The sequence below is a fragment of the Amborella trichopoda genome, chromosome 11, assembly GCF_054954075.1.
Source record: "Amborella trichopoda isolate Santa Cruz 75 chromosome 11, AtrichopodaSantaCruz75HAP2 v2.0, whole genome shotgun sequence".
NCBI lineage: Eukaryota > Viridiplantae > Streptophyta > Magnoliopsida > Amborellales > Amborellaceae > Amborella > Amborella trichopoda.
The window spans coordinates 41,427,050-41,451,945 of NC_142346.1; the positions used below are offsets into that span (position 1 = coordinate 41,427,050).

The following is a 24,896-nucleotide window of genomic DNA, read 5'->3' on the forward strand; positions in this document are numbered from 1 at the left end:
TATTCTTGAAATTCATCGACATGTCCATCCAATCTTATTAGAAACCCATACCTAAAAAGTGACTGAATTCTTGTGCTTTGGATTGAGCTTGGAGATGTAATACACATGAAAGAAACAGATGCAGTTAGTTATGGATGAGGATGTGCATGCATAACCTTTTTGCTTGATTTTCTTTCCTCATGTGCATACACAATTCTGCAATCACATGCAACCACCCACTCCTACATGGTCATGAATATGCATGGATGCGTACGTTCACGCACACAGCATATATGGATTACCATTTGCAGGCCATGGTTCCCACTTGATGCCAGGGCGATCCTACGTCTCTCCTGTTTCCTCTATGAATTTGATGGATATGGATGCTGAGCTTACTGACTAGTGACCAAAAACATGTCATTCATGTAAAAGAAAAAAAAACAGAGTAATTATGGAAAATTTGGTCAATTTAATTTATGCGAATTAGAGATATTTTGGTCAATTTAATTTATGTAAATTATTTTTTTGATATTTTTATTAGATTCTATTATTATTAAAGAATATATGTATTCCAAATTTCAAATAATTTGGATTTGTAAAAAAAAATTCAAATTCAATTACGAAATACAATTGTGATCATTGGATTGGTTCAGATTCAATCTGAACCGTTGGACTTACAGTGTTCCATGAGCCCATGGGCTGACAGGAGCTTTTTCCATTAACCAAAGATCTACATGTTAGAGTTGTATTTACAATTTGGGTTCGCGGTCCTTTTATATGAAAATATTGTCATCAATTTTCCTTTGTTCTTTTTAATTTAATTTTCTTTCTTTGTTACAATTTCTTTGGGCAAAGCATGTAACCAGAACCCGTCGCACAAAATTTCAAAGAATCTAACAAATCTGTGAGTGTTGTGTGTGTGTGGATGCGGAAAGGGTATATTTGAACGAGGATCGCTCAAGATTGTTTTGGTAAAAAGCCCAGACAAGCCTCGACCAAATTCAGAAAAGCTTCATTCAATTTGACGAGAACATCACCTCAACCAAATTCAGAAAAACTTCATCCGATCTGACTGACAAAAACAATCCCGAACAAATGAAGCTAGTGAGTTTGAAATGCGAGGAAAAAAAGACTATTGAAACTGCTGATCTTGGAAAAGGAATGCATCTCTAGATATACTTTACTAAAATGCTCATTTGATATTTCTCAGGGAAGCTTTTAGTCATAAAGCGACTAAATTTAGGGTTGTCTGAAATTTAACTAAATTGGGGCACAAATTTCATTCAACGTGCATGGAATTGGTCAAGCATACAATTGGCCAAAAACGAAATGAGATAGAAAATAGTTTCAAAAAGCCTAGGAAGTATTTCAGCCACAAGAAAAAGAACTAAGGCTTAATTGGTTAGCACTTGATGATTCCCTCTCCCCACTTACCAAAAAAAAATGTGGGAACATAACCAGGACATTGGTCATTGTACACATCCCCAGTTTGAAATTAAGCTGAACGTAGAAACCAAAATTCGCTAAATATTCGAGTGTTGACTCCAGCTGCACTCAACCACGGCTCTCAACCTGAAATTCTCCAAAATATTTTTTTTGTTTTTATTTATTTTTATTTTTATTTTTTTGAGTTGTTCGGCGGGCGGGACGAATCAAACTTAGGAAATAATATTTCAATCATCAACACCTTAACCAGTCACAGATCCCAGGAAACACCCTCGACTTCAGAATTTTTATGACAACACATTTCCTAATCGATGACACGTTTGTAACAATCTGATACAAAATAGGAATACATATTTGATGTACAAATAGACTTTTCCAACGAAAATTTTAACTTTCTTCGTTCTCGATAATTTAATACATAACATCATTAGAGATCATCCACATGCATTCTTTCTTGAGATATAGAAGTACCCACATAACCCTTTGACTCGTTTATTAACGAGCTTGAAAGCCTTGACAAGATGAGCCTTGCCACATTCTCAGCTGCAACAGCACTGGTTTCCATGGTACTAGCTGCATTTTCAAAAGAGTTGATGTAATACAAGTGTAATTGGTCCAAAATGATTGGAGCGAAGATCTCTGGTGCCCCATAGTGGGGATAAGCAGCCCAATTTATCCTCACCACCTCTTTTCTGACACTGAAACAATAATGGTAAAAGTCAACTTTTCATAATCCTTACTCCGTATTACTCTCAGGCTTGGATACGTAAAATAAGAGAATTTTTACTTGGCCGAAAACAAAAAAGAGATTTTCCTTGGGAGTGGAGTGCACAAATCTGGAAAAACAAAGTAGCTTTTTCTGTTAATGTTGATGTAAAGGGGTTTCGAAATTTGACCTCGAGGTTACAGCAAGAAGCAACCCCCTAATATATAGGAGACCCGTTCATGATAATTGTTAAAATGCTTTTTCTTTGGCATGTAAACTAAGTTTTGAACCCAAAACACAGTTCTTGACCCTTGTGTCCATCCCCATTATCCAAGAGACGAAATGCATCATAAGAGACATGGGAATCCTACAGAGAAGGGGAGGTCACCTGAAAATAAGATCCAGCAGATCATCATTCATTGGAACGCGAGAAAATACTTTATAGGCCTTGTCTTCATTGCTGTATTCCTTTAGAACAGAGATACTGGAAAATGGCAGATCCGGCACTTCGACGGTGCCAACAAGGTTGGGAATCTCAGATATGGACTTCAACCCAAAATATCCCTAGGAAGTAATAACAAGCAATCATTAGTAAGTAAGGAATTGTCATTTATAATATTTGGAGAAATAGTGGGTATTAAAAGATTTTCCTTTTAAGAATGTGGAGTGCATTAAGGAAGCTCAGTAAGAGCTCAATGTTTCTAGTATTATTATTTTTTCCGCAAGGAACAGCGAGTTTCCTTAATACACTCTATAATCTTAGCAAACTTTTTCATTTGCTACACACTACTTATCCTAAATTATTATAGTAACTCTATTCTATGATAAAAACACATATTACATGCATATGAGTTTCAACTAAAGGTACTCGCTGCAAATAGCATTAGCTCTCCTATGCATAAAATTTCACCCAAGTTGGAATTCAAATAGTGCAGTCAATTTGTGTAAGTATGAACAGTGATACACATAAAAAAGTTTCTCCTTGGATCAAACAATAAAGAAGATTAAGGGGGTGGTGACAGGTAGAAGTTACAAGAGAATATGCAATTCCCAAACTTTTCAAAAGTTTTGGCCATTAGTTGTATATTTAGATATATGAGAACAGATTATTTCATAACTACCAATATTTTTTCATAGAGAAGATGTTGATTACTGGGCAGTTAACTCATTGAAATAAAATTCCCCACTAATTACCAAATTTTCAAAAGATATTATTATCACTGAGTTCTTTATAAAACATGTACAGGATAAATACAACGTAAACCATCAATACTCTCGTGCAGAAGAGTATAAAAACAAGAGGAGGAGGCTCACTGCATTAGCTCTCCTATGCATAAATTTCCACCCAAGTTGGAGTTCAACTAGTGTACTCAATTTGTTAAAGCATGCACAGTGATACAATTCTTTTGTTCCACATAAAAGAATTTCTCCGTGGATTAAACAATGAACAAGATTAAGGGAGAGGCAAAAGACAGACGTTCAAAAGAATAAAATTTTGGCTATTAGTTGTATATTTAGATATTTGAAAACAAATTACTTCATAACTACCATGATTTTTTTATAGAGAGGGTGTTTGATTTTTTTTCCTTGATTCAGTTAACTGTTATCTTGAGTAGAGGAAGAATTACACGTTTCAAAAAATAGGCTTCCCACAAGCCGGGAGCTCAATATAAAACATAAGCTCATAGAGAAGGTGTTGATTACTGGGAAATTAACTCACTTAGTTTCTCCATTAATTACCAGATTTTCAAAGGACATTATCATTATGAGCTCATTATAAAACATGTACAGGATCAATACAAAACAAATTACAATCCACCAATGTTCTTACCTAAAAGAGTATAAAAAGAAGAGAAGGCTCACCGGATTCAAAACGCCCCTTACAAATGTTGCATGTGTATGTTGCAGCTTCCTTTTTGGAATTGATATTGGAGGAGAAAAACTAATGTTAAGCTCATCTAGAGGGGTGGCAACCACTGTAATGTTACAATGATAAGAGTTTCCTTTGGTTGAGTTAAGCTCGTAATAATCTCCAAGATTTGAAATAGACATTATTTCTTCTTGAAGAAACAAAGAAGCATTTGAGCGGTCGATCAAGCCAGCAGCCATCTGCCAATTGCCTCCTTCCACAGCCCAGAGTCCAGAATCAGAGCCTGCCAAAGAAACTGCACCAGCCATGCCACTGATGTTTACATCCTGACCATAGTTAATTCTCATAATAACCTGTGGGAAAACATTCATCCAAGAATTCATAGGCACATATGAGAAAAATAAATTAAATAATCATACATAAACAGGGATGGACTCACATAACACGATTAAGGGAAATAAACATCGAAGGCATCCAACCAATTGACAAGAAGAAAATGACTGAACAAGATTTGGACATGACAATAAATGCTTCATTACTGCAAAGAGATATAGTCTCAGAAGGTGGGTTTCTTGGATTCCCATCAAATCCCATGTACATGATGAATCTTGACATATGATTAACTCCAAATATGTACTTATGCACATTTCCTCTTCGAATTTCCCATAAAAAAGGCATAGTTCAGGGAAATTCTGTCATCATCAATTGAAAGAGAGAGAGAGAGAGAGATTTTCCATTACTCCAGGGGTTTGTAGTGGCTATTACGCCTTGATTTGGGTATGGAAGCACTCTCACCTTTGGAGATTTGGCGAGTAATAGAGAGCATAAATTCAATGGTTAGTTACTTATGAATCAGTAGAGGATGCATGACAATGAGAAAATTAGTATAACCGAGGAATTGCTTTCCGACCCACCTGATACTGATTTGTTTCTTAAATACTGCAAGCCTAAATTTTGGCAGGGGTTGGCATGGCCACCATACTGGAACTCAAAAACTACAAAGCTCCTAGGTAAGAAAAATAAAAACAGACTCCTTTCTTGCTTATTGTAATCCTCAAAGGATATACAATAATTACAAGAGGCTCTAAACAGTGACACAGAGAAGTTGAACGCCATATAAAGTGAAAAACATATGGCCATTACTCTCAAGATTTTGACATGATCAAAGCATCACTGAAATTAAGAATACTCGTGCACGATGCGATAGATCAATTGACTAGTTAAATGTGAAAAATTAAAAGTTCCTAGGACTTGATAGAGGATCCATGCCACAGAAACATCCATTGTTACTCTTCTTTATCTAAAGGTACAAGGAAGCATCCTCAAAAAGTCTAGTGCATCCAGATCATGGTCAGTATGGTACATCACAAGAAAAGGAATTGTGAACAATCCAAAGTGGTGGCAAAGGAAACCCAATTTGTGTGCCATCCCATAAGGCAATCTAAGCAGCCTCACAAAACAATGTCTCTTGTTTTTTAGCCATAAGGCAATCTCAGCAGTTGTGCTGTCATAATCCCAAAAATCCTAGTTATCCACTGGTACCAGAATTGAGCAGAAGTATCACCAAAGCTTTCATGTCCTGGAACCGAGGAAATGACAAAGCCATGCATTGAAAAATTGGAATTTTCGCCATAGAATAGAGTATTCATCTAGGTTCTAGTGCGCACTAGTTATGAGTAGAAACTCTTTGTTTGGGTGCAACGGGCTCAAACCCAAAACAGTTTTAAGTGGGAACCTATATTCAACTCTCTTATTAAAATGACAAATTGCTAATGGAAGCAAAAGTGAAAAATGTTCATAAATAGATCTCTAAATTTTTTCGTAAGTAAAGAGATCTATAAGCATTCACTACAATCTGTAGTTTAAAATAAGGAAAACAATTGATACAATTTGTCACAACTAGAACACTGCCCTCAAATACCATGATCTTACCACTATGATAAGTTGTAGAAAAGAGAAAGTCCCCCACCAAAATCAAGAAAAGACCCTCATCTCTTGCCCCTGATACTCATCCCACAGGTAAGAAACTTCCTAGCCATTGGCTTCATTGTACACATTTGAGAAAGAGATAGATACCCATCACTCTATTCCCTCCATGATGATATTAGGTAATCTTTAAGAGCAGTTTATCACTCAGAAAGCCCATCACATGACATTAAGAAAATTTTCCGCAAAATCAGCAGGCTTGAGAAGTAGCAGGAGAGAACCCTTTGGCTAATCAAGAGGGCCCTTTCTTCCGCTTCCAAAACCTGCAATCCCAATAGGCCCTGTGCCCCTAATAAAGTAATGAAGGTGCTAATGTGATCATCTCTGATTAAACCAGCAAACATAGATGACCTTCGCTTACTCCCAAATGGCCCAAGGTATAATCAAGCCTATCCTATATGATACAGGTTACTAGTTTCCATTTACAAATTGGGTCCTTCGCATTGAAACATAATAATGCTAACGATCCACTTTATCCATATGATTAAATATTGCTTGATGCATTTCACAAGTATCATGAAATCAGAATCTAGTAATTTCTTTGTTTTTCTTTCAAGAATCCCACGAGATAGCCCTGCATAATTTGTAGAAAAAGCATCCTTTCCCAGGAAGCATTGTCCGGGATGAAAGAATCAGGAAACACTTCTCTAATTTGGACCTGATTGAAGACATCTTACTTAAGGAATGAATCCCCAAATCCAACGTTGTAGAGACCCACTGTTTGATTCGCTAAACAAGAAACAAATGCTATGGGTTTGTCATCCTAATCTTTAGAGGTAGTCTAAAAAAAAAAAATCCTATCTATGATAGTAGTCAACCAGACGAGGAGCGATGTGGAGCGGGAGCAGGATGAGGCTACCCCATAAAACAACAAGAGATCCATCCCTATAATACATTTTGTCTTTAAGGATCTGAGAGAACGGGTACCTTTTTTAGAATAAATTTTTCCTGCAGGCACCCAAGCATAGAACATAAATATTCTATCTCCTCTTCGCTCAGGTTCCTCTTGAAGTGGGGACAGCACAGTTCTTTCTCATTTAATTGGTAGGCAGCTGCATAATTCTTCCTCCATTCATCTTGAAACAATCCCAAAACAGTGTTCCAAGATCAGAGGCTAATCTGGACAAGCGTGAGACCCTGCCTCTCCATGCCCCCAACATCAAAAATCTCTTTGTATCTACCACGGTCTCTCATCCCCATAGGTGCATCCAGTGCTTTGCTTGGAGAGATTGAGGTTCTTCCCCAAAATATTAATACTGTTTTGCCAAAAGGGCGTTGTCATTTCTTTCAGGTGTTTGATCCCCATCCCACCATGGTGATTTGATTAGCAAAGATCCTCCCACTAGAACATATTGTATTTGTGTCGTAACACTTCCATCTCTCCTAAGAACTCCCTTTGAGTCCTTTTTAAGTTCTTGGCCACTGGAAATGGAATTTGAAATAGCAGTAGACATAATTTATTGGACTGTTTCAAAGAATGGTAGTGAATGTACCGTTTCCAAAGAGACAAGCATGGCTTTTCCAAGGCACTAGTCTCCCCTCAATCAGACACATAATAAACCAGAATCGAGTCCAATAATTTGCTTAACTTAAAGAGATTATGCAAGATCAAACAAATGATGGAAAAGAACAAAATTGGATACAAGTGATTAATCTTTCACTAGATGTTAAAATATATCCCAATAAATACCCATTATATTTTTTATTTGTTCCTTTTATCTATATATGCAAGTGCAGCACAGACCTAATACATCACCTGTTAGGAGCGGTAATTTAGTTCAAGTGGAAGGCTTTAAAAGGGCAAGTGGAAGGCCCAAAAGGATTTGGATGGAAGTAGTGAGAAATATGGTGATTTATAGTCTGACTGAGGATAATGGAGCAAAATAGTAGAACATGATTCATGTAGCTGACCCCAAATTGTTGGGATAGAGGATGATGATGATGATCTACATATGCAAGTGAACACAAAATTTAGCATAATGACTAGTATGAAGCTTGTCTAGAGTAAAATGATTCGTGTCATATTGAGGGCATCCTCGTTTTTGTTCTATTGTGTAAACTTGGTCTGTTTATCTAAAACCTACCATGCCCTTTATCTAAGCAATATAGTGCAAAGAAAGAACAACTGCTATGACTTTAGATGCATTGGGAAGGGTCATGTGCCTAAGATAACTTTATTGAATCATGTTTCTAGACTCGATCGAGTCCACTAGGACTCAGCAGCATAACTTGCCCTTATCCTATTTGCAGGGCGAGGAAGGTGCAAGTTGGAATGTCCAACTCGCAGGGGCACCCAAAAATAGCTAAATAGTACAAAAAATATTTAAAAAATGCAAAACATTTGGAAAATAATAATATATTATTTAGAATTTTTCTTTTAGATAATTTTGATGATTTTTAAGATGATTTGGGAACTTTTTCTGAAATATTCAAGGTATAAATCAAAATGTTCAACAATCCATCTTTTATGGTTTTTTTTCATCTTTTTTAGTCTTCTAATCATTTCTATTGCATGCTTTATTGTTTTCTATTTTCCACTTTTTTTGGCAAATTTACTTTTTTTGACTTTTTAACAATTTTGGGGGTGTACATAACTTGGCCTGGTCGAAGTAGACTTGACTGAGTTACTCGCCTCGGCCAAGGGCCGAGTACCTTGGCCAGGGCGAGCTTTAAAACACTGATGTTGAGGATGGAATTGCAGTTATACTTTCATGACACTTTTTGCGTCTCAAGGCCAATCTTCTATAGCTACAGTTGCAAAGTACCTAAGGTCTTCAAGCCATTTATGTTGTTCCAAATATTTATTTGAAATATGAGAAAAAAAAAGTAAAAAAACATATACAAGTAATAAAATGATAAAATTATTTAAACATAGGGAAAGAAGAAAAGATTATCTTACAATAATAGCACATTCAAGTTTCAACAAACTTGGTGAAGTGAACAATTATGGTAAGAAATCTGCGACGCCTCTCAGGATGCATTAATTACCGTGACAGGTCTACAAATAGCTAGTAAATGGGATCCTAAACACCAACAATTTCAGGTGATATAAAGACACCAAATATGGAGCACTTTTCATTTGGCCAATAGATGTAAATAAGCAATCTGAAATATCCTAAATAAGATCATTAAAGACCTAAAAGAGTATAAAGACACCAAATATGGAGAACTTTTCATATGGCCAATAGATGTAAATAAGCAATCTGAAATATCCTAAATAAGATCATTAGAGACCTAAAAGAGCTTTAATCACAGAGGAAGTATCCCACCAAATCTTTCTTCTCAGATACATAAATGAAATGATCAGTGATTGGAAACACCAAATCTTAACAAAAGAGTTACAACTAATAGGATAGGATATATGTGGCTCTCTAAATTATAAAATAAATAAAGGATTAGACAAAATGCTAACGTCATTAATTGCTTTCCACTCTGGTTAAGTATTGGTAGCAGGGACTTGAAGAACTGGTAATGCCAATCCAAAGGGTTGATCAAAATGGATTAGAACTGGTAGTGCTCTCTAAATTATAAAATAAATAAAGGATTAGACAAAATGCTAACGTCATTCATTGCTTTCCACTCTGGTTAAGTATTGGTAGCAGGGACTTGAAGAGCTGATAGTGCCAATCCAAAGGGTTGATCAAAATGGCGAGGCTGCCTTAAACAAAAAACTTGTGGGATATTGCACCAATTAAGAATGAATCTCAATTTTCACACATCTGAGTATTCATCTCAAAGAGGTTGGAACTTTGGATTTCAGCCAAGTGTGCTCCCAGAGGGAGGACATGTTTGAGAACATCCACATAGCTTTCATAAATCAAGATAACAATCATATATCGATAGTAGCTATTAGCCTCAGGTTCCACATTTCTAAGTCCGACAATGTCCTTCACAATGACCCTTGTTATGTCTGACTTTGAATAAAATAGAAGAAAATAAAAAAACCTAACAATCTTAAGCCAAAAATATATTACTGTAAAGTTGCATCCACAATGTAAAGTTATAGCAATAATAACAAAAACTTTTTACGTTGATGTACAGTCATATTTCCTCTAGAATCTGTTACATTTACTACTGGAAATGCAACTTGCGATGCTAAAGAAAGGCCATATGAATGGAGTAGAGATACTTTATGCTATACAGATCACCATTTGCCAATGAGAGATGCGAGCAGATAGAATCCCTAACATAATCTACCAAACAAAGCTCTAACTTAAGACGTCAAAATGTAGGACAATCCAAGTTCAGGGCTAGTCCAATATAAATTTAATTACATGGAGAAATAATGTTACACAGAAACAGGAGAGGTTTTCTTTTGTGATAAATGGTAACACAGGACATATATTCTTGATCAAATAAAAGAATAAAATTGAATAAAAAAGTCAAACAAATTAAGTTTTGGCTTGGGGTAGGTGGATTACAGTGACAAGCTCTGATATTAAGCGATCAGAGAGACCAGCTTGTTCCAATTCGACCTGCAATGGCTGAGTTGTAAGTCCATACAACCCAGCCCACTTCAACATCTCCTCCACTGACTCAAAAATCGGCCGCGAGTCTTCATAGTACTTCAAGAAATTCGCCACTGCACTCTGTGAAAACCGTCATACCCAAAGGTCAAAACTTCAGCATGTCCAATTCATGTTCGATTTGAACAAATAATTAAACCACTTTAGCCGAGGGTACAACAAAATCAAACAAGAGAAACACAAAATCAAACTTGAGCTAAGAAAAAAAGAATGGCAAACACTCACAGACTAAAACCCAAGAATAAAGTAAATTTGATCCTAAAGAACCCAAAAAAAATGTTAATGTGCAGAGAGAGACCAGGGTGAAGCTCTGCATCCTGAGGAGAGAGAAACCATATCGACCAAACATGAGGAGAGAATTGAAAAAAGACGCCAATTTCCTGAGAACCACCCATTGACATGGAGGCATGGTCTTGAACACGAACCCCTTTCCATCCCACACACCAAACCATGAATCATCGTTATCTCCCCTCCGCCCGAGCCCAAGAAGCTCAGTGAAATTGAGAGCATGGTAATTCTTGGGGTGGAGTATGGAAGCCCCTGCTTCAAAGGTATCACCTGCGAGCTCCACAGTGGCCATGCGACCACCCACTTTCTCTCTCCTCTCGAAAACAGAGATCTCAAGGGAAGGAGAGAGAGAGTAGGATTTCAGGAAATGGGCAGCAGAGCTCCCCCCTATTCCGCTCCCGATTATGCAGACACGATGGCCTGAAGCGGTGATGAGAGAGAAAGAAGTAAGGGAGAGGAAGAGAGAGAAGAGGAGGCCCCATTTCTCCATGCCCATGGACTCCCTCACCAGCCCATAGGCAGGTGATCAAGGCCGCATTTGTCTACGAATGTTGTACAGTATAAAAATAATAAAAGGATGTGGTTTATATAAGGCTGAGGCCCTAAACAACATAATTAAGGCGCACTTTCAAATAGTATCCGAACAAGAAATCTTTACAATGGACTGAAAATTTATTTTTATCTCTAATTATAAAATTTAAAATAGTGTGGATCAAAGTGGATCTATAAACACTTTTAAATTTTCAAAATTGATGGTCTAGATAATATATTACAAGAGCACTAATTTCAAAACTTAAAATCTTTCTCTGTTTTTTTGATAAAGTTAACGTTGTATTAAAAGGCCGAAAAGATACATAGGTAGACCGAGAGGACCCACATGCTGGGCCTTTCAGTCGAAGAATGAGGAAACCTCAAGGGTGAGGTGTTGTGCAAATATGATGTCTAAAAAGAAAGCCTAAAACTCGTAAACAGGAGCAGAGGTTGAAACACCAATGTAAAAAGACAAGCAGCGATAGTTGTAGCATATATAAACACAAAAGGTAAAAGTACTAGCTAGTAAAACTGAGCCATGGGGCTAAGAAGTGGCAACGGCTTGTGTAATCGCTCCCTCCTTAGCTAGTCAGTTTGCCAGGCCATTTGATTCCTTCCAAATATACATCTATGAGACGGCTATATCCCTGAAGAGGTGGGAAATTTCGTCAAAAATCAAGACGAGGTACCAGGGAGGAGAAACAAGACAAGCAGCCGAAGAGATTATGTTGCGCACATCCCCTTCCACCAGGAGGGGTTGACCACACATAGGATTGAAGAGGTTAATACCCATGAGCATAGCCATGGATTCTGCAAACTGTGAGCCAGCCTAACCTACTTGTTCGGAGAAAGACGTGAGGGTGTTCCCCTGGTGATCTCTCAAAACCCCCCTATCCCCAAGGGACCAGGGTTACTACGCGAACAACAGTCAAAGTTGAACTTAATAGCATCGGGTGGAGGAGGTGACCAGCCCCCAGGGCGAGTGGGACGATTGTGTTGGAGCAGGAGTAATTGCTGTTAGTTCGTGAAGAATTGAGAGGTAGGGAGATCCTTGAAGGCCTTGTGATTGGTAGTCCAGAAGATCACGAGGGTTTAGATCTTGTGAAACAAGGCATGGGTTTCACTATAGACTCCACGGAAGATTCTTGCATTCTTTTTCATCCACAATGTCCACGTTGTGGCCTCTATAGTTGCCTTTCAAAGAAGCTTCCCAGTTTTGGGTCAGGGAGAACAGTCGGTTAAGTGGAAAAGGCCGTAAATGGAGGTTGGCATAACCCATGTCAAGCCAAACAGGCTGAGGAATCTGATCCACAAGTTGTAGGCTAGGTCACAGTGAATGAATAGGTGTGGGTGATTTTCTTCTTCACTTAAGCATAGAATGCAACGATACGGTATAGGAATGCCTCTGCACTTAAGTTGATCCACTGTCAGCGCTCTTTCAGAACAAGCAATCCAATTGAAGGCTCGCACTTAAAATCTCTTTTTTCCATATCCATATATCATGAGGTCGAAATAGCATTGAACCAACCTCTTATAGTGAATATTCGAGGTAGGCCATAATTTAATATTCAGAGCCTCACCCTTATATAACCTTTTTTCACAATAAAATAGGGTTGTACACTAGGAAACCATTTTATAATTTTTTATCAATAGGTCACAATTATCCTTAAGTGTTAAATATTCAATTAAAATTTCATTTTCTTTATTGAGTTTTTGAACACTAAATCTAGTCAACGATACTCTTATATCCACTTGATTTGAAATCTGATAATAAACAAAAAAAAACAATCCACATCCTTGTACCAAAAGTAAACAATCCCTCTATATACTTCTCCTAATAAAATTGCATAAGAATGGACAACAATGAATGCACAATTTAATAGTAGGTGCCGGTTGGACAATTTTTTAGTTGAATGTTGGCTAGTAGGTTTTATGAGGTGAATTGCAACCAATGTTTTAAAATACAGCGATATCTGATTTGGATTGTCTCGATTCTAATAGAAATCGATTGTGTGGGTTTGGGATGGCATAGATCCAGGCCGATTTCCCTTAAAACCCTCCTTTATATAATTTTTTTTTTTTTTAGCTTATGTAATATTTTTTTGGGTCTCCTCTAAATCCCCACTTGAAAAACCTTATTTTCTAATTTTTTTGCTTTTAGCTTTTGGGATACAGAGTGGATCTTACATACTAGGTTTGTCGCTCAAAACTAAAACTAGGAATCTCTCTCCCTCAAGTGGAACTATTAACTATTTTTTTCCTCGCTCCAATGCTTCTCTCTCTACACAAACATATTCGTTATTTTTTGTATCTACCCCAAGCCAATCCTACTCTCTGCATGAACCCCAATTGTTATTCAGACCCTCTCCCAACACCCAATCTGGGACCGATAGCTAGACCCGACCCGGGTCCAAGTATGGGTTCTGGGTCCAAATCTTGGACTTGAACAGTCCAGTCGTGTTCAGGTCCCACATTTCTCAATTTATAAAAAATATTTAAATATATTTAAATACATATATTTTAATTTTGGGTTAGATCCAATCGGGTCTAGGTCTAGACTTAGATCTGGGCTTCACATTATATTTTCGAATCCAGGTCCCAAATTATATTTTTGGATTTGGGTCCTGGTCCTCCCAGACCTGGACCCGACCCAACCCAACCCATTGCCACCCCCAGGCAAAGAATATGAGTTAAAGGTGGTCTGGTTAGACCACCATCTACGTGCCCAAAAAAGGCATAGATTAGGTGGTCCACAAGACCGAATTGTACGTTTGATGCGTGCGGTGCTAACTTATTCGATACTCCCGCAAGAATAAGCGAAGGTCTATATTGGGCGGGAAACCATGAAAGTTTTAGTTTGATAAGGCTTTCGCACTCATGGCGTAACAGTTACAGCGAACCCTAGGGTTCCCTGCACTTAAGCACTTGCTTTTGCTTCTCTAATGCTATAGAAACCAGTATTGTTTCCTCCATTAAAGCGCTTACTTTGCTTTTTTAAAGCATAGTTTACAGGACTTTGTGAAGGCCTTTTCTGCCATTAAAAAGCTTTATAAATTTCGTTTGCATTAGATGTATTTTTAATTATTTGTTTTTGTTCTTTTGTTTTGTAATTTTTATCTACTCCACCATTCAGTCATACATAAATAAAAGTGATTCGATTCTATAAAATAATAAAATGGAAAAAAAACCCTGTTTTGTGGGCTAATGATAATTTTTCAGTCACATGAACCTACATTTATATATGCCATTTTTAAACCATAATAAACCTTTCTACACAAAGATAAATAAAAATCTCAGGAACGTAAAAAAACTCAACCCAATGAATAAAAATATGAAACCCCAATAAACTATTAAAAAAAGGCCTTTTCTTTTTTTTCCTCAAAAAAAACAAATAAAAGAAACAAGAATTCCATGAATCGCCATATTTTCCAAATCTACAGTAAGTATGATTTTTACAAACCTCAATAAAATAAAAACCTCAAAGATTGTAACCCGATAGAATGACAGTAGTTACACTACTTGAAATCCAACATTCACTGATTTAAATTAATTAATAACTCGAAAGAAAAATTCACAGTAACTTTAGAGAGAGAGTTTCAAAAGGCGCATAAAATGAGCAGGGAAGAATAAGCGCTCGAAGCCCTGAACTTTCAAATTGGGTTTTGGAGGCTCTGAGCGATTCAAGGACCTTCATAACCAAAGTGGTCTTCCCATTCCCCTGAAGTTAGAGAAAACGGCATGACATAAATAAATAAAAACACATATAGTTATTGGGGGATCCAGGGGAAAAAGGATTCAGGGTTGTGAACTCACATGAGGGCCGGTCACTAGCAGGCATTTGCAGGAGTTCCCATGAGATCGTATTACGTTTGGTTTCACAGGTAGTGAGAGACTGTTACGCCATGAGAGGGAAAGCTTTTATGAGATCGTATTACGTTTGGTTTCATAGGTCGTGAGAGACTGTCCCGCCATGAGAGGGAAAGCTTTTGGTGTCGATGAGCGAGAGTGGGAGACAGTAAAGGTTTTGCAGAACAGGAGTGGGTTGGAGAGAGAGAGAGAGAGTTGGTTTTATGTTTGAGGCGAGAGAGATTGAAAAAGTAGTACCTCACACAGTTAAAAATAATATTAAAAAAATAAAAAATGCAACTCATAAAATAATATTAAAAGGTAAAAAATGCAACCGGCTGCTTCAACCAACTGAGAATCTCAATTATCTACGGCTCTTAATTTTGTGATCACCTTATTTGAAAGGTAAATGGTCATAGATTTCTTTTATTATAATATAAATTTTATTTAATTTCATTATTCTTTTTTCTTTTAACATGACCTCAACTCGCATGAGTTTTTCACACTCAAGCTGAGGAACACACTCGGGCCGAGTCGATTTCGCTTTTTTTAACACAAGGAGAAATGATAGAGAAAATGATAGAATTGGGCATTGGGAAATACTGGAGAAGTTTTGGAAAGGTTTTTGCAGATCTTAATGTGCTGATGATAATGCACGGTGACTTTCTCTTTATTTGATCGGGAAGGAGCGTCTCTTTATTCAATTTGATGTGAGTTTCTCTTGATTCGACTGGGAAGGGGTGTCTCATTATTGAATTTGAGGAGCGGACATTGAAGTGGAACACCACAAAGTATAGGTATTTCTGCAGGCTGCTTCTTTACAAACTTAACTTAGCAGTGTTGTCGAAATCGCTTTTGCTTCAGCTGAAAAAGGTTGAAGCTTTCGAATTTTAGGCCACACTGAAACATTTGGCTTTCAGCAACATGTCATATATGTTTCTTCTCTCTATCCAAGATCCATCTCCAATTGAACTGTTGATACAAATTTATTGATAGTGGTCTACGCTTACTTCCTCGAATTTTATATTTGTTTGTTTGTCCTTTCCAAGGATCTTTATGTAATTGAAATGTTGATATATATCTTTTTTAATTGCTTTTGTTTCCTAATTGGATTTTCATTTGTTTGGCCTTTCGAGGGATCTAATTCTAATTGACTTTTAGATAAATTTATTTGGTTTATTTTTATTTTCGTATGTGTGTGAAAGAGATCTCCAAGGAAGTGATTTCTCCTTTTAATGGACCCGTTCCCCTTTTTTAGTTATATCTAGTTGGTATGGTTTGTTTTGAGGAAATCTTTTATATACAGTTGTCATCTTAAAATATAGAATTAAGGTGCACTTTTAAAAATCCTTTGAAAAAGGTTGTTTTGATGCTGGGAATACATCTTTATAGGTTAGGAGGAAAAAGGAGATTTTTTTAAGTCTTAAAAGTAGTTCATCTTGTAACACATTATCCGTAAAAGTCGGACTATATAGCCTGGGTAAGTGTATACCGATTACAATTTTTTTTTTTCTTTTATTTTCACCCCCTGGATTACTCTCAAGTCCTAACACATTATGATAAATAACTAAATAAAAACACAAGGGGTTCTTAAGGACTCTCTCTTGATGCCACTTTAACAATTCTTTATTACATAATTGAAATTGCATAAACTTGATCTTGGAATCATGAAGCACATAATACTCAAGGGAACAAAAAAAACTTAATATTGCAAATCATAAAGAATTACCTCAATAGGACTTTCTACATCCTACTTTGGGTCTTATTTTCCAATGGTGCACGGGATCAATGGTCTATTTCATATCTTTGAAGTATGAGAAAACCCTCATCCAATAGCGCACGGGATCAATGGTTTATCTCAGATCCTTGAAGTATGAAAAAACCTTGACTAAAACCCTTAATCTAATATGAGAGCAATGAAACGATAGCACAAAGCTTAAGGCTTCAATGCGAATGGGGCATGCTCCCACTTAACACCTTGCGTTGGGCGTGCCCCTTTTTTATTTCTCAGGTGCTCCCTCTTACCACCTAATTTTGGGTGTGCCCCTTTTTTCTTTTTCAATAGTTTTCTAAATGAGAGATAGAGATCCTAGATAGATGAGAGAGAGAGGTGAGATGGTGGCGTGGCAACCCTTACAGAAGACAGAGGTTAGCACCTAGCTTTGGGCATGCCCCTTTTTTCTTTCTCAATATTTTTTCTGAAGTAGAGAGAGAGATCTTAGATAAATGAAATAGAGAGGTGAGGTGGTGACGTGGTGCCCCTTTTTTCATTCTCAATATTTTTTCTGAAGTAGAGAGAGAGATCTTAGATAGATGAAATAGAGGTGTGAGACGGTGACGTGGTGCCCCTTTTTTCTTTCTCAATATTTTTTTCTTTCTTTCTCAATAGTTTTTCTAAAGTAGAGAAAGAGAGATCTTAGATAGATGAGAGAGAAGCGCGCTGGTGACGTGGCAACCATTTGGGAGAGAGGTAGAGAGGTGTGAGGAGAGGTAGAGCGAGGTGTGAGAAAAGTGTAGAAATGACTTCTATTAATAGATTTTTTCAAAGGTTAGGATTTCTTAAGGTTAGTCATCTTTATGGAGATTAGATCCAGACCATTGATCGGGACCGTGTGGGGTGAGATAGTTGAATTATCCAATCTTTAAATCAGCTATCATGATTTAAATAAATGTGCTAGAACCTTCTCCTTTAGTTTCCTAAACCTAATCCCATCAAATAATGAAATATGAAAAAAATATATCATAGTTTTCTATCTTATGAGTAAATCTCTTATGCATACTATCTTTGACTATTCAAGCCTTCTTCAATATCAAACTTTTCAAAAAAAAAGAAAGAAGGAAAGAACCCCCACTAAATGGGGTGTGCCACATATGGGCCCCTATGTGGGCCCCGCGCAATCACAATGGTGGATTTTGTGGGCCTCATGGGCCCTCATAAATATTTATGAATTTTAAAAATATAAAATTGATTTTTAAAATATCGAAAATAATTTTAATTTCTTTTTGAATATTTAAATACTGAAAATTCAATGTCTCTCAATTTTTAAATTCATTTTGTGAAAATAAAATATCAGAGGCTTCTAGAAATTCAAATAATCAATCTAAAAATCATTTAACATTAAAGTAATTAGTTCCAAGTAATTTTGATGGGAATCGAATCCAACTAGGTCTAGGAATTATAAGATTGCTAAAACATTATATCTTCTATTATAGATATAATTCACACTTGCTTGACCCAGCACTTCCAATGACCCACAGACTATTGCAGGGGTTCATGATTGAGTTATCAAAGTCATCGAATAAGCAAGGGGATATGATCCAAGTCTATGAATTACAGGTTCTCTGCTTACCATCACGCAGAATAGTCACACAATCCCTTGACACATTATCCTGAGCAACTTCGACCTCATCAATGTATGGCCCTGCTAACCCTCATTGGTTGTACTCTATGCTCAGGTAATAAGGATGTATTACCAGGTAAGCATGTAAAGCCAAGTCTGAGTATCGGCAAATATATTTCTCCATCTTGGTCCAATAGGATCATACTCCCACTATCTTTATATTCCACAATGTGAAAATATTGATTACATGCACTCAGCCTTTAATTCCCACATAAACCCAATAATCCGAACTGTCATTTTCAAGATTAACACATGTTTATAGATGTAGTTGATTTCAACCAATTTTGGAGTTTTAAGTTTGGAGGCGCACCTTAATTTGTTGTCCACGTAAGTTTGGAGGTGCACCTTAATTTGATTGTTTAAGGTTGGGACCTAATGCAAACCACACCCTTGTTTTGACGGTTATAATTTCCACAATAATTTATATAAGGTTGCAACCTTAAAATGTAGAATTACAAATGCATCTAAAAAATCCATCAGATTATGTTGTTTTAATGTTGTAAAATCCTCTAATCGATCATCTCGACATCAAGATGTATGAATATATAAAAAAAAAAGATTATGAGTCCCAGAAATAGTGCATCTTACAACACATTATCTAGACCGTCCATTTTCAAGATTTTCATATGTTTATAGATCTACTTGATTTTAATATCTTTAAATTCTCTTATATTCATCTTTTATATCTTCTTGATCATTTTAATCTTTTTTAAATCATCTTTAGATTTATCTTGATCATCTTTTATGCCATCTATATCATTTTTTTTAGATTTTCTTTCATTAATGCTTATCATCTTTAGATCATACGTATCTTCTTTAATTACATCTTTATCTTTTTAGAATACAACTTTTAGAAAAAATCTTTATTTCTTTTCTAAAAAAAACGAAAAAAATTTATCTCTTTTGATAAAATAATTAAAAAAAAAAAAAGATTGATCAAGGTTTTCTCAGCTTTATTAAGTCTATTGCCTAGTCTAGACCCCTTTGGATGACTAGACCTAGCGGACCTTATGGCTCAGTTCCCTGAGCCTACCCTGTCTCAGGTTAGTCGATATCGAGTTTCAGCGGGTTCATAATCCCACACCCAGGGCTAAGTCTAGCTAACTCATATGTAGTTCAACAAGTATGAATGGCTTGAGCTTTCAAAACAGTCAAGGCATTCAACCTCAGATTAAAGAACCGGGGTTTGAATACACCTTCTTCTTCAAAGTCTTGGTCTAGGTCTAGGGCTAGGAAGATGTTGCCCCAATCAGAAGCACACCTCCCACAAATGTCCAAGTCAAAGGTTGATGATGCCCAACTAGAGGGACACCACCCATCTATGTCAAAACCTATAGTAGATGCTACCCAATTAGGGGCACACTTCCCACCTCCTCAAAAGACCCATTCTAAGAGCCACTAACTTAGTAAGGTCCATAGCAATCCAGATGATGAGCTCATCAGGCAGGCTAACCTGTTAGACTTAGAGTACTCCGAAGATTAAGTCAGGGCTCAAGCAAGGGTAGCCACCGAGGAAAAAACTAGAAAGTCAAACGTCTTCGCCTAAATCCAAGAGTTTATCAAGTCATGCATCTTTTCCTCAAGGTTCACCCTTATCCAATTCTATAGACTACGAGTCCCTTTCAATCGAGTGTCTTCAGAACTTACCGAAGGTCGAGGCTTTCTTGAGGCCTGTTGACCGTATTGAGCCACATACCCCACCTAGGACATCGAGTTGTTAGTCAAGTCAAAGTCATAAAATCTTTCTAGCTCTTGACCATCAAAGTCATGTGAGTTCCAACCCGTCGACGAGCCGGCATTGCTAATACAGCCTCTTCAAGCAGCCCTGGTCCCACGTCATTATTCACAAGTGGCCTATACAACCTTTGTTCTAACTCAGTATCCCCTGAGTCAGTCGCACTTGTCAGCTCTATACCCTTTGGCAACACATTCGGTTTCTAGTCATCCTTACCTGAGATATCCAATGCACCATACCCCCATTATCTATTTTTAGGCGCCGGCACTGGCTTTCCTGCCCCCTGCTCTTCCAGTCCAGGTAGCTTCTCAGACCTACCCATATTATCCCCCCGACTTAGGCCCTCATGTATGCACCACCTCTCTATTTGAAACCAGCCATCTCACAGGTTCAGGTTGCCTCTAGTCTGATGCAGCTCATATCAGCTGTATCTCTTGCACTACAAATTGTGCCATTAGTTCTGGGCAACCAACATACTTTTGAGGTCAAAACCCCTGAGTCAGTTGAGCTCGCCCAATTGAAAGGCGAACTAACCACATTTAAAGAGACCCTGGCTAAGATCGGAGTTCCAAATATGTTTCCTTCAAGATCTTACGTCAAGGATGTTTTTGAGGATGTCGAACATCTTCCTATGCGTTTCGAATTCTCTCAGTTCGAAAACAAGTTCAACAGGAAAGGTAATCTTGAAAATCACATTAGTGCTTACTTGTTAACTGTTCCTGAACTTGAAGAGAAGCCATGCCGTCCAAAGGCCATGTTTGAGAGCACCCTATCCGGACAACCCTTGACGTGGTTTCGAGAGCTGATGTCTAAAAATATTGAATAGACTCCCGATGAATTGTTTCAACCCTTTGTCGAGGAATATCACTGGACCAGAGAGAGATCAAAGACCCTTGGCGAGTTGGTATTCACCTGACAAAATATGACGAGTTGTTCATAGAGATTGTCCAAAGATTTAAAGAGACTGCATCAAAAGTCATTGATTGCACGCTTTCTAAAGCTTTGAGATCAGTATGGCCATAGAGAATGCTTCTCCTGAGTATAAACTTTACTTCAGTAAAAACATTTCGCCTTTCTCTTTCGACTCAATACTCGAAATGGTTTCACATTATGAGAGAGCAAGGGAAAGGGCCCGAGATCAGTCACCAATCACAATGGGGCAAGAGGCTGATGAAACCATATTGGGGCAAGAGCCAGATGAAGTCATGATGGAACAAAACCCTACTACAATGAAGATTCATCTGAATGTAACTCTAAAGAGATGACAATTGAAGAATTTGAAGTAGATCCCAAGTCAGGGCCATCCTCAGAACCGCTAAGGGATATAGATGGGGCTAACTTATGACAAGACCAGAAGATGTCAAACGATATGAGTGAAGATGGAGAAGTCTTAGCCGATATCAATTTGATAAGGATCGACCAGTCAATAGTCATATCTGAACCTGGAAATCATCCAATATGTCATTGGGGCACAAGAATAAACCGCTCTGAAAATGACCACCGCAATGATAGAGTGACATATTTTACTAAGGAATTTCAGAAACCAAATGATGAGAATTGCCTTAACCCAGGGTCCATGATCCAAGAGACAATAGAAGAGCAAACTACCCCACAAAAAATTCCCATTGAAGTGGAAGGAACAAACTTGTAGAAGACTCAAGACACCTCTATCCTAGATAGTGGGGCAGAGGCAAATGACTCAAATCCTGAGGCTATAGATTTTCAAATTCCAATTGATGAAAGTAACTGTAGTCAGAATTCTGAAACTCAATAAAAAGAGAAAAATTCAAGAAAAATCTCTATTCCGGTTGAAGATACGAGCGTACAGAAAGTTCAAGACATCCCTGTGATACATGTCACCACAAAAGAAAATGACCTAATCAATCTCATCTTTCAAATAAGTGTAATGGGTGACCTGTAGGAGGCTCAAGTCATCAATGAGCTCAATCGAGATCCTGAAGCTAGGGGTTCCCAAGGCTACAATTGTGAGGAATGCCTTAATCTCGATAGTGCAATCCATAAAGAAATGAAAGAGTCAAGCTTAAAGGATTCTGCTGAACTATTCCCTAAGGTGAATCCAAAAGAACATCCATCCCCTCAAGAATGGATGAAAGAACTTGAACCTCTAGAGATCCTAAGAGGTCCACCTGGGCCACCTTCACTTGACTTCTTGGCAGACCCACCTATTTGGGATGAAGAACTGAGCCTAGAGAATTCAATTACATCAGACTCTAAGATTGATCTAGCAATAAACATTGAAGAAGCGATGGACCCAAATTTGATCATTCCTGAATATCCAACACCTCTACAAGAGTTAAGAGAAATCAAAATCCTCAAAGTTCTAAGGGGACTACCTAGGCTACTTTCACATGAATAACCCGCATATGTGAGATGAAGAACCAGTTATTCCCTCAAGGGAAACTATTTCAACAAGAAGACCTTACAGGGGTAGCCACACCAAACCACTTCATAAGGGTACCCTCACTTGATGCTGAAAATAAAGTAGGGGCAACCGGTGAGGCCCACGCCTTATCTCACGACCCCCAACATGCCTTGAGGCAATATACTCAAGAGCAACATGAAGTTGCAACTAAAAAAGACTATCAAAAAGACGTGAGGTGATCACTTACTCCTCCCTTTCAAATAAGCTAAGTGGGGCATCCATGCTATGCTTAGACATCCTACTCCGAGGTATTGACAACCTAAGGAGTCGGAAAAAAAAAAAAAAGCTTAGCCAACCCAATAAGAGATTTAAGGACTAGGAAGCTAAAAGTGACTCCAAATATGAAGATTAAGTCTCGAGTGAAGCAATTCAAAGAGAAAAGACTCTATAAGAATTTGATAATGCTATCAAGGAAGTATTACATACCAACTAGGGGCAAGGAAAATCTAAAGATAACCACGACTAGGGCTTCCTTGCCACTTGGAAGAAGGAAGGATGATCGAGCTTTTATCTATTTTCTAAGACTAAGTGCCAAAAAAAAAAAAAAAAACACCACTGACTCATATTTATCTCCTCCTCTCTCTTCATATTCTTCAAAAAGCACAAAAAAAAAAAAAAAAAAATCCGCCGGGATGGAAAAAAGAAAAAAGAGGAATCCTTAGCGTTGGAAAAAAGGCCACTGAGCTGAACACTCGAAAGGGACCTTAGGGGTAGAATAAATAAATAAATAAATCCGATGGGCTAAAAATCCGAAAGGAACCGCGAGCGTTGGTAAAAAGGCTATGGTGCTAAGCACCTGAAAGCGACCCCGGTGCGAAAAAAATACATAGATATTCTCAATCTTTTCGTCTCTTCTCCAAAATCTCTAAGTAGTTTTCTCTTCTCAAGTTAGAATGGTGTCAGAAAACAAAGTAAATTGAATGCATCAGTCCAAATAAAACCTGAGAAGCCTCGACTATCTGAATTTCAAAGGAGTGGTAGTGGATAAACAAAATTAAAAGTCCAAGGATATTCTGAGCACCTTGGGGCAACATCCCATATTTTCCAAGATACCAGTTTGCTCGAAAAACAAAAAAAAAATCTTCCTTGAATAGTTACATAAGGGCCAAAATTGGAAGATGAAGAAGTACTTTGTGATTCATCGTCCTGAAAGTTCCATGTAGAGGCTCGGCAAGTTCATGTTGAAAAAAAAAAAAAGAGAAAAAAAGGAAAAGAAGGAAAAAAGGAAAGCTCGATGGTTAGAATGAGCCTAAACTTCTTACCAAACTTGTTTTTCAAAATTTCTCATCCATCTACAAAATTTCACATATGTGTTTTGTGAGTTTTCAAAAACCTTAATTTATTTAGTTAAAAAGTAGCCTGAAACTCTGTTTCTATTTCAAAATTGAATCTATCTTCAAAACCTTCTAAAATGTTTTAAAAAACAAAGGAGTTTCATGGAGAATTGGATATGATGCATCCGCCGCCACCAAATCCTGGATTGCCATTCTTGTAAACCCTTAGGAAAAACAACCAACCTATAGGTTCCAAACTACTGAACCTGTGGATCCCAAGAATCGGAATCAAAGACGAACCAAGAAGTTCAATTAGCCAAGAATTCATCATTCCATCATTTCTTCTAAATCAAACTCTCATTTGATTGGAGAACCAAACCCCAACAAAAATATCTAAAGTCAAAGATAACTACACTTGCAACAACCCGATAGCATTATGGTGACTACAACAAGAAATGTCATCGGTTCAAAGATATCACGGTTCATGTTGTCTGTCACTTTAGATCTCGATTGTCGGAGATAACAGTGTCAATTCGATGCCTTACATATCAAAAGTATCTATCAGCGTACCGCCTACCCAAGTGTCTCATGTCTCTACTTCTTTGTCTCATGTATCTACTTCTTTGTCATTCACCTTGGTACCCCAAGTGAATGCCAAAGAAGAATAACTGTAGACACCCCTCGAAATTCTAGCTAAAGGAACTCTTAAAACCCTCGATTATGAGCCAAAAGATCACAAAAACCTTAGAAGACCATAGCGAACGTATACCAATATAATTACCCCAAAATGGCCTAAAATCTATCCCAACTTGAAATAAACCCCGAGCGCTTTCCTACGGTTCAAGAATCGCCTGAATTAGACATA

At 37.4% G+C, this 24,896-nt stretch overlaps 1 protein-coding gene and 1 long non-coding RNA gene across 2 annotated transcripts; both read right to left on the bottom strand.

Annotated features, from left to right (window-relative positions):
• Positions 1-1,709: 1,709 nt before the first annotated feature.
• On the bottom strand, positions 1,710-11,315 carry FCLY (farnesylcysteine lyase). The gene is made up of 5 exons (XM_006843000.4): positions 10,812-11,315; positions 10,409-10,576; positions 3,995-4,354; positions 2,520-2,695; positions 1,710-2,123 (listed from the first exon to the last, which is right to left on the bottom strand). Exons 1-5 carry the CDS (start codon positions 11,295-11,297, stop codon positions 1,853-1,855), a joined length of 1,461 nt encoding a protein of 486 aa, XP_006843063.2. The 5' UTR covers positions 11,298-11,315; the 3' UTR covers positions 1,710-1,852.
• A 3,540-nt stretch (positions 11,316-14,855) lies between these two features.
• Positions 14,856-15,371, bottom strand: LOC148779910 (uncharacterized). The gene is made up of 2 exons (XR_016044817.1): positions 15,146-15,371; positions 14,856-15,050 (listed from the first exon to the last, which is right to left on the bottom strand). It is a non-coding gene; the product is annotated as an uncharacterized LOC148779910 (long non-coding RNA).
• Between the last annotated feature and the right edge of the window lie 9,525 nt (positions 15,372-24,896).